Genomic DNA, 10588 nt, shown 5'->3' with positions numbered 1-10588 from the left:
CTCTCTCTCTCTCTCTCTCTCTCTCTCTCTCTCTCTCTCTCTCTCTCTCTCTCGTGTCGAACACTCGAAACAAAGCCGTAACGAAATTAACACTACTAATTATACGCTTTAAACGATATACCCTAATCGTATCGTGTTACGTTTATGTACGTCAACTCGGTTCCGAAATTGCTCTCGCCCGGCGCATGTACTCGTGTTGTACCTATGTACCTCCTTATCACTGTTCCTGGTGACCAGGCATCGAGACCGGTATGATTCCTTAAAGTTTAAAACACTCATCCTCCCTTCCCTCTGTCCCCGAATCCCACCCGCCCTTATCCGCGCAACGGACACGCCGGGATTAATCGTCCACATTCGCGTGGGTCACCGGCGTGTCAAGGTACTTACTTACGCGTATCTCGACATCGCGCAAGTCGCCGGAATAATACCGATTTCAATCTCTGCTCGTGACTTCATCGTTCCATTGAAAAACGATCAGTACATTAATTTGCAAGTACGTTGGTCTAGCGTTCTCTCCCGCGCGTGTATGCTGATGCGTGTCTCTGCGTGTCTGTGTGCGAATATCTGTCTGGGTGTGCTTGTCTGTCCATCCTGTGGTCGTGTGTATCATATATGTATACGCGTGTCAATGAAATGCCCTGCGATACTTCGCGATCGATCCTGTCGTGTGTGTATGTGTGCCACCTCCGGCGTGCACTGTCCTCCTCGCGGAACAGGAGTAAGGAAAAAGCTTTCGGGCTGGAAGGAGAAAGTGCGAGGGACGCGCACGTTGCGGCGCAACGTACTCACGCACCTGCCGTCGATACCGCATTTAATCGACCGACCCTCTCGGGGAGCCCTTAGATAAACCTGTCGCACTGTCGTTGAGCGATGAGATAATAGAATCGTCGACGAGATCACGAATGACACGTAATGCTTACGTGTTTGTGTACGTATGCGTTGGCTGTGTGTGTGTGTGTGTGTAATGTACGTATATGTATACACGTATATGTAGATACGATAAACGACAGCGCCTACCGCAGTAAGAATGATTGATAATCGACATACAATCGCGGTCTAAACAATAAATGGCGACACGTATTTCAGAGTTCTTGTGTGGCTGTGCGTGTGTATGTCTGTATGTATGTATGTGTGTGGCTTCTCATATATATAGTATATATGCATATCTATATACCGCGTTAGACGCGCCTTAAATTTCTCCCTTCCGGTACGAAACGATAATATATAACTGTAAAATCCATGTAGAATATAAAAAATATTCTCTCGCCGCCTCCCTATCTAACTATATGAAACACTGCACTAAGACTGTATACTTCGTTACGAACGTATATGTGTGTTGTATACCCGCGTGTTCGCGCGCTTGTTAAGTATGTGTGTCTGTGTGTGTGTGTGTGTGTGTGTGTATGTATATGTGTATACGTGTGTAGCGTGTTTTTATGGGTGTCTTGCAAAGAGGTGTACGGTCATGTTGCTTCTGTCAGCTTTACTTTACGTACGATCTTCCTTTCTTCAAAGCTTACGGGAAAAGTGCTACGTCTAGACAGGGTGGTGGTGGGTCGGATCGAGGCGTATCGTGGACCGAGATCTGAATCCTCGTTGCCGCGCGTCTCGCGATTCTCCCGCTCCCGTGTCATTCGTCCCGTAAATTCCCTCGGTACCGCCACTCGAATATTCTCTCCCTTTCTCGCCCCCCTTCCTCCTCTACCTCCTCCTTCACTCTAATTTCGACCGCGACCGCGTGAGTCGCGTCCGATGAATTTCGGATCTATCCGTTGATACGCCGATTACAGTCCGCCTTGCACACGTTGCGCTACAATTCACAGTCAAGACAATTATCACAAGCGGCGTTGGTCGCTCGCGACGCACAGGAACGCCCGTAAACACCTTAGACATATCCGCGCGACAGTCTAATCGACGAGCGAGAGCCGCCGGTTAAATCGGCCCTTGCCGTTCGTATTCTTACGCTACTCACCGCCGAGACGCTCTATTTTTATTTCTGCTTGCCCTCCCGCTGGCTCGCGCGCGCGCGTTTATTATTTATAAGTGCGCCGGCATGTATCGTGAGGATTATTTTTCCCTTCTTTTGCCGCGACTCGGGAGAAATTGTCCGATCCACCGATACGCCTCGGACTTATCTCGGGTACCTTAATAACTAACAAGATACATCGTTTAAAACGAAAAGGGGGAGCAAATCCGGGACGAAGGTGTGAGGAGGAAGGACGGGGGACAGAAGAGGGAGGAAATTGAGGGTAGAGCGTAAAGGTCAATCGAGCATCGGACGCCCGATCGAGAAGGTACGAAGGTACGCGATTGAGCGTTGCGAGATTACGCTTTATCCCGCTTTACGCCACTGTGTGCTGGTAGTGGTGATGGTGGTGGGTGGTGATGGTGGTGGGTGATGGTGGTGATAGTGGTGATAATGGTGGTTGTTGTTGTTATTATTGTTGATGTTGTTGTTGTTGTACTTGACGAACGATCACGAAGGGACACGAGAACAAAGAAGTAAGGTACAAAAAAAGACGCGTTGTTAAACGTTATTACGTCGGCGGGCTGTAACTGACACCCCGCTCACTACTGCCGCCGTTGCAGAGAACCCGGGTCCTCCTCTACGTGAAGGGCTTGAATCGCGAGGGATCGGATGGGGGAGGAGACGCGGTGGAGGGGGAGGGGGGGAGTGTGCTTCACTTAAGAAACAAGCTTTCCGCCGTGCTGGATACAACGATAAAAACGACGGCGCCCGAAAGGCGCACCGGCCGGTATGGCGCCCGCGGAGTTTTACGCGATAGAAACTGGCTCTGTTGCTTGATTAGCTTGGAGATTAATTAACGCCTTGTTTAATGGGGTGCCCTGGTGGCCGAATCGCCGGCGGGTCGACGACCGGCCTTAGCGACTGTGTGTCTCTTTCTCTCTCTCTCTCTCTCTCTCTCTTTCTCTCCCCCTTTCTCTCTCCCTCAGTCACGATCGATCCCAAGATTGTATTCTTCTCCCGCTCGAGGGCGAGAGAGTTGAAGGAGCCGTAGGCGCGCGCTCAGGGTGCGCGAAGGGTGGGTGGCGAAATAGAAAGCGGGATGTTCGCGTAACAAGCGCGATGACACAAACTCTCGCTTCACCCCCTCCCTCGCTACCCCTGAATATCGATCGTACTGTCGGGATTTCTTGCGGGATGGTCGCTAAAGCGCGGCCGCCGGCCGTTCGGAGTTCCGAGCGATAGTTGTGCCTTGAAAACATCTATCGTGTTTCACATGGACCGTCTGAGGAGCAAAAGAATGGAGTAATGTACACTTGTTGACGGCTACGCTAGTCGTACGACCGGCGTCCCGAAGAGCGTGATGTGCGAGAGTTCGCGTTCGCTGGCGAGTCTTCTTAGCGCGGAAACGCCGCGTCGCGTCGCCAAATGCGAATCTGACCGACATTTCTCCCCGGAAGCAGGCGGCACGGTGTGCACCGAGTCGCACTTGGCGTATAACAGCGCGACGATATGCCGTGCGGCGGGTAGGAACGCCGTGAGATCGATCGATCGCCGTGGCTCGGCGCGCCGGTCGCAGAGAGCGATAGCCGCTCCAAAAGGAGTCTAAGGTGTCGCGTCCGCGACGGATAATCGATACGATCATCGTCACCGATGAGTATTCGCTTGGTTTCTTCTCGAAATAACGCAGGATCGTGGCTGGGTTAAAACGGATTTCTATAAAGCGTGTCCTCTGCCTATGAAGAAGAGAATCGGTCGTCGGCCGACCGGGGCTATTAGAGCTGTGTGTGTGTGTATGTCATCGACTTGCAGAAAAAACGTATATATACGTCTACGCGGTTATGTATGTACAAATATGATTCGCGCAATCTCTATATACAACCAAATTAGAATTACGATTTATTTAACGTTTCGGCCACATCGTGGTGAAGCAGCGTGGATCAGTGGCTCGCGGCGATAGGCTCACCGGCTCTCTGTCTCTGGTTGCTCGTCCTTATTGCAATCGAGACGCAGCGAGTGTCCAAGGGACGCTCATCAGGGGTCGCACAGCGAGTTTCGGACTCCTGCACCCCCGCGACTCACCGCGATCTCTCCCGTTTCGAAGATCTCTCAGACCAACTTCGTCAGCCTCGCGTGTCCGAGCGCTCAAGCTTGCCGGCCCGAACGACTCGCATCTGTCCCGACGAGCCGTGCCGCCGCTAATCCTAGAAACTGGAGTTCCTCACGGAATCAGCTGGCTTGACTGACGGCCCGGCGGGACGTTCCGGACGTTCGAGACTCCGTGTCGGAGCGAAAGCAACGGGCGCCGTGGCTCGAGAGAGCCACTCGAAACCTCCCCCTCTCGCACGCGTCCCTCCCCTTTTCCTGCATTACGCCCCAGTTCCTCTCACGCATCCCCGCGGTCTCTCACGCGTGCCTTGCCACATTGTCGCGTCCAGGCGAGACGCGCCTACTCCTTCCGTTGCACCTGCCAGGAAATGTATTGTTCGGGGAGGAGCGACGGCGGAGAGTAAAAGTGTCTTCACCCGACTCGCTATCGGACCGCGGACTGTCGTTCAACGTCCCTGGGAGAAGTTTGCCGAACGAACGAATGAACGAACGAACGAACGAACGAACGGATGAACGAACGAACGAACGAATGGCGGGAATTCTCGCAGTATAATCTGCGCGTCTATGTGTATACCTCTTCTTCACGCTATTGGAATGAATTGATACGCGATCGTCTACAACGCGCGGCCGCGTCCGGTACGTCTTTCATGTCCCGACTTTGCACGGAGACTCGCTCCGAAGCAGCGAGCTCTGTGCTCCCTGTATAGAGTTCAGCTGAAGAACGACTAAAGAAACGCGGTGGAATGATCGTGGAATGCCGACAGTCCGTGCGAGGATACGTTTATATGTATTATGTATATGTTTATATATGTATATATATATGCTCGTGTGTGCATCTATATACGGTTCCCACGCACACATACAAGCACACACAATTCCCACACGCATGCAAACGCCACATACACACACACATACACACACGCTCACGTACACGCGCACGCGCGCGCAGCAGTCTCTCACGATCGCCGTGATAACAATAATCGTAATAATAATGACGGTGATAATAATGATAATAATCATTCTCCGGCGCGAATCGTTATTGCGTGCGTAACGGTCGCAGCGGCAATTAGTGCACGCAATCAATGAGCCAGTTAATAAATGTGCTTACGCCTACGTCTACCTAATTATACGATCGTAATGCTAATCATCGTAATCGTAATCACTCGTATGCTTGCTCGGAATCTATTCGTCGTCGATCCTATTTTCTTTTTTTCTCTTTCTCTCTATCCAGCGATATACACCCTAACGTTCGACTTCGGCGTTTCTTCTCCTCTACTCTCTCCCTTTCCGCGAGATTGCGGGACGACGAGATCTATCTGTGTGTCTGTTTCCTTTTAGAATACCCTTTTACAATCAGCTGGGTGAGTCGAGTCGAAAATCGAGCGACAATGCTATCAATCGCGCAACTGCCATTCGAAGAGCGTATCAATTGCTTCGCCGCGAGTTGACCCAATCGAATTGTCGAATGCAGCTGTATATAAGCACGGATCGCGACCGTAGTAAAAATATGCTTGTTTCGCGCGAGAATTTTTGTCTCTCACCTCGAAAATGCTGCCGGCGCGCCGTCGTCGAAGCTTTTTTCGTCTTAACTTAATGAACGTGTTGCGTTTCGCTTTTATCCTACCCTCGGTGCACAATAAAGCCGCGTGTCCCGATGCGCGGCGAGAGGTATTTCGATCGAGCCCCGGGCGTTAAAACGCGAGGTGGTATAGACCGGATTCAAACTACGAAATAACGAAAGTTCATGTTAATACCGAATCGCGACGCTACACAGCGTCCCGGAGTACCCTCCCGGAGAGGGGGAGGAAATTTCCAAAAGCGATTCTCCGATGCATCACGCTGCTTGTCGATGCACATCTCGCGTGCCCGGGACGAGCACGTTTTAATGCCCGAGTCGTCTGCCGCGAAAACGCGCCGAATAAAGAATCCTACCTACGAGAGTCGTCCGACATGATCTCGACGTGTAATGACCGAGATGAGTCGCAAACTTCCGGCGAGGAAGGTCCCGCGAACTCCTACAGGAAGAGTAACGAAAAAGCTCACGCGAAAAAAGGCGCCCGCCAAAGCCTCAGCCGGATAAAGTCTCGCCTCGTTCGCTCGACCCTCACCCACCCCCGGCGTTCTCTCCGTTCTGCATTTCGCCCCGACGTAGACTCCTGCCAGCCCTCACACGAGCGCCACGCGGCGCCCTTCGCCTCAAGCCTGCCTTCACGCTGCTTCACGACGATCACCACTTCGGTACTGTTTCAACCTCGCGTACCCCTAAACTTCGCGTTAGCGTCATTTTAGTTTCCCTTAAGAGCATATAAAAAGTCGTGTGGCACATTGACGGTTGGAATGTTATTTTGTCTTCATTAAATTTATAATAAGAATCATAATAATTAATTAATAGTAGTAATATAGTATTATTATTTTTTTTTGCGGTGTTATTATAATAATATTGTTTTATGTATCGTTTAATAATAATAATAATCATAAGAGAATCATATAATAATAATAATAATATATTTTATATATAATATATACCTTTCTGTGTGTGTATTTTTTTTTCTTTTATATATACTATAGTATTAGTTTATTTTTCCTCTGCACTTATCGTTTATATTCTACGCTGACTGCGGGTTTTGATTTGTGAGAAACCTCTCGCCCGGCCTCGGCGTCGCGATCGACGGCGTTCCGAGCGTGAGCGTGAGCGGCGACCGATCGGCGCAGTGGAGCGATCGGCGAGCTGAACTCGCCCTCGCTGTCGTCTCTTTGTGTCGCGATCGCGTCGTAGTCTCTCACATCGTCGACACGCCGACATCACGATCGCGATCTGTTCGCCGGCCCGACGCGGGAACGAGCGATCGCGACTCGAGGCCGCGGCGATCCTTGCTTTATTTTATTTTTGCATTGCTCTTCGTGGCATCTGCATTTAGCGTAAATCACTGTTGGATATATGACGTAGAGACTGTAGTTTATATTTTGCTTTGTAACCTGTAGATTCTTTTTTCCCCCTGTTTTTTTTTTTTCTTGGCTTTGTCGCACGGGCGCGAGCGTTGCGCGGGCGCCGCGCGGACGCCTCGCGATCGCTGCGTGCGCCCATTGCTGAGAGAAATGTCTATTGTTGCTTGTAGTGTGTATGGTGTTTTTGCCGGTATTTTTTGCTGCGCTGACCACCGGGCGAGTATGCAGCCCGGTGCGCGCACGGGCGCGCTGGTCCGACGTCAGGATCGACGGTGGCCGCCGGTCGACCTGGGGTCGCCGTGCGTCGCGCGCTTCCGATCTATCTAATCTCTCTAATCTAATCGATTGGACCCGATTCGAGATTCCGCGTCCGCGTCGAGGACGCGCCAACGGGGTATGTGTCTCAGACTCCGAGGGGGCGCGTCTCTGTTTGGCCGAGGTCTCTCGACGACGATCTCGATATATCCAACTCGGTCCCGCTGTGATACCGATTTCCCAGCGCGCGCACCACTCGGCGCGCCATCGACGACAACACCCCGCCGCGGCCCGACGACCGATCGGTTCCTCTCGTTGATATGCTCCGTTGTCGATTGGTCGTGCTCTAATCGTCGCGCGTTTTCTAACGCTACACTCCGAGGGGGCGAAAGTGCGCCCCCTCCCCTCCGCGATCGCGCGGCACCGTCGGTCCTGCCTCGGCGGCCCGTCTATTACTGTAAGGAGACGACTGGTATCGGGAGGCTGCAATGTTGTTGTAGCTGTAATGTTAGAGAGCAGACTGCGTGTACTGTTATTTTCTGGTATGCTGTTTCGCGTGTCGCCGAGTATGCGAATGCGGCCCGGGGGGTGGAGGGGGGTAGGTGGTTGGGGAGTTAGCTGCGGGGTGAAAGCTGTATAAGAGCGTACAGGATTGCGCGGAGGTTCTCTCGTTGGCGGAGGGTTTATCTTGTTGTAAGGGACTGGAGGTGCGGAGGAAGGGGGGACTTTCCGAGGATCGGATGCTCAGTTTCCTTAGTATGTACTTTACTTCTCCCTCGATTAGTCACTTATTCTGTTTTTTTTTTATATATATATATATATATATATATATATATATAAATATATATATATATATATATATATATATTATTATTATTAACTGTTAAAACCATTGTTGCCCGTAGAGGAGACCCGACCTGGTCGCGCGACCTTCTCGAGTTGTCGAACACGACGTCGAGACCGGGACGGCGAAGGAGCCACGCGCGAAACGACCGAATCCGCGCGCGTTTTTCCTCGCGCAGTCGCGGCGCGCGCGCGTGCACGTGTGTGCCTTTTGATTGATTTGTTACCGGCGGTTCAGCGTACTTGGTCCGTAAACTAGTTGGTCGTACTTTGAAGTTCCGGCGTATCCAGGTTCGTGGTATTTTGGTACTGACATTTGATTGGAGCACCGACGACCGATCTTCCGATATGTAACGCGATTTCATCGTTAATTTCCGCGCGCGCGTGCGCACTTGCATTTATTCCAGCCGGCCGGGAAGCCGGGAAGCCGAGAGACGTCCGAGAGCTGTTTGACAAGAGCGAGACATGTCCCGTGGACGTCGTGGATCCCGGCGATGACGGTTCTTAGACGTTTTGCACTACGTGTTGCACGATCTACTTTTTCTCTTTCCTTTCTTCTCAAGCCGATAAAATCGCGTGATAAAATTACGATAGGATCACATGGACCGAATGAGACTAATTCGGTTGGGATTCTGGTATATTCGGGGCGATCGAAAAGGGGAATATTCGCGCTGCTTCGTCGACAATATCGGCGCTGGTCGTCGGTCAAAAAGAGTGCGTTTCGACGGCGTGGCTCGGCTCGTCACACACGGTCTCGGCGATTTTGCGGCCGACCAGGCCGGGTCCGGCGATAGTGATAGTAGATGTAGAAAAGAACACGATATATAAACAACTAAAGCGCCAAACTACGAGTACCATCGGTGCTAGCTGCGTAGTACCAGCGCCATTTACCTAACCGCTACTAGTCGAAAAGTCTAGGCTGAGTCAGTGCAGGGCGAACGTTCGCCTCCGATCGGCATCGGCGAGAATGAGATCTGCGACTGTCGAGGACGCGACGCGAATCGTAGGTCCGATTTGATTCATTTGGATGATTTTCATTTCCTTTTCCACGCCCGAGGTGTTTGACAACTGTTTCGCTCCCCGTGGAGCGCTGAGGTCTAAGCACTGAGAGAAAAAGCGGTTGGATCGACAAAATCGGTGGTCACCGGCCATCAATATTGGCCAAATATTCTATCTATTCAATAAAATACGCGTTACAATAAGTTGATATCTGCATTGATATAGTAGTACGAACGCAACTTATTGTTGTATTAATGCATTTGTTGAATAGATACAATACTTCTTTGATAGCCACCGATTTTGTCAACCCAATCGCTGGTTTTTCTCAGTATACCAACACTCGGACACGCATCTAATCCTGGACATTTTTATTGTCCTAGTCCTTAAATATACGGATGTTTAAACATCTTCAACATAAAAAGATATTCATACATGTATCACACAGATGTATACACATGTTCCATGTTGAAAAGTGAAATATTCGTATTTAAAAACCAAAAACAAGAACGTCCAGAATTAGATGCGTACTCGGGAATTGTTGCTTTTACCTCACACACAGTTGTTTGATATTGAAAACGAAAAGAAATCTCGCAAATCGAAGTGTGGCACGAACATTAGCGAATCAACATTCGATGAAAGCCGATTATCTAACGTGAAGGGAGATTGGAGTAACGCGTTAACAGTTCTGCCTGATCTACAGTACGCTCTTTGCTTCCTGTTTCTTGCTCTCTATCTTGTACTGATTTAAGAACAAGTCAAAAATTAGATGAAGAGAAAGAAACAAGAGACAAAAAGAGCACGTTGCAGATTTCATCTTAGAGAATCGTGCTGAAATAACACAATTCCATATGATTTGGCTGCATTCAACGCGCACTCTCTCCCTCTTTCTCGGACGAAATGCAGTACGATTGATACGGAACTATCCAATTTATCGAGCAATCACTCAGCGACTCGCCGTTTCACGTAGTGGCTGCGCTTCGAGCGCCTCTAGAGAAACGGCTCATCGTTAATTTCAGCCAATCAAAGATGGACCGGATACCGAACATCTCTCGCCGGCATCCGGTCGCTAACGCACAGCAGTGGAATGGAAAACATACGAAAACGTACAATCTCGCGAAGCTCGTTCATTTCCAGCTGTCGCGAGTCGCGCTCGGGGATACTCTCGACAGTCGCAATACGAGGAGCTTTCGCCTTCGCGAGCCCTCGGAGACGATACCTCAGCACCAGTTTCCCCATGTTGCCATTCTCGCGCTCAAATCTTCCGACTCGTTCGTCGTATATCTACCTACCCTATCTACGATACATGTTTGTCGTCCGACGTCGAGACGACGGGCGTCGATTCGCCCAGTTGAACACAATTCGGTCGGTACTCCGTTCCATTCTTTTTTCCTCCCCCCTTTCCCTCCCTCTCTCTCTCTTTCTCTCTCTCTTTCCCCATCTCTCTGTTTTCCTTTAGTTTCCTTTCCCCTC

The 10588-nt window shown here is 50.5% G+C and overlaps 1 protein-coding gene across 1 annotated transcript in view; it reads right to left on the bottom strand.

Moving 5' to 3' along the window:
• LOC116848271 overlaps positions 1 to 10354 on the bottom strand; it is a 22431-nt gene extending 12077 nt beyond the window's left edge. The window contains exons 1-2 of the mRNA XM_032824172.1: positions 10226 to 10354; positions 2347 to 2464 (exon numbers count right to left, since the gene is read on the bottom strand). Coding sequence (XP_032680063.1) covers positions 2347 to 2464; positions 10226 to 10354 — 247 coding nt within the window. The remainder of the gene's footprint in view (positions 1 to 2346; positions 2465 to 10225) is intronic.
• Positions 10355 to 10588: the final 234 nt, after the last annotated feature.

This window comes from Odontomachus brunneus, unplaced genomic scaffold (genome assembly GCF_010583005.1).
Source record: "Odontomachus brunneus isolate Ranch 3 - 2012 unplaced genomic scaffold, Obru_v1 Obru_scaffold_092, whole genome shotgun sequence".
NCBI lineage: Eukaryota > Metazoa > Arthropoda > Insecta > Hymenoptera > Formicidae > Odontomachus > Odontomachus brunneus.
This window is presented reverse-complemented; position numbering and strand designations above follow the sequence as displayed.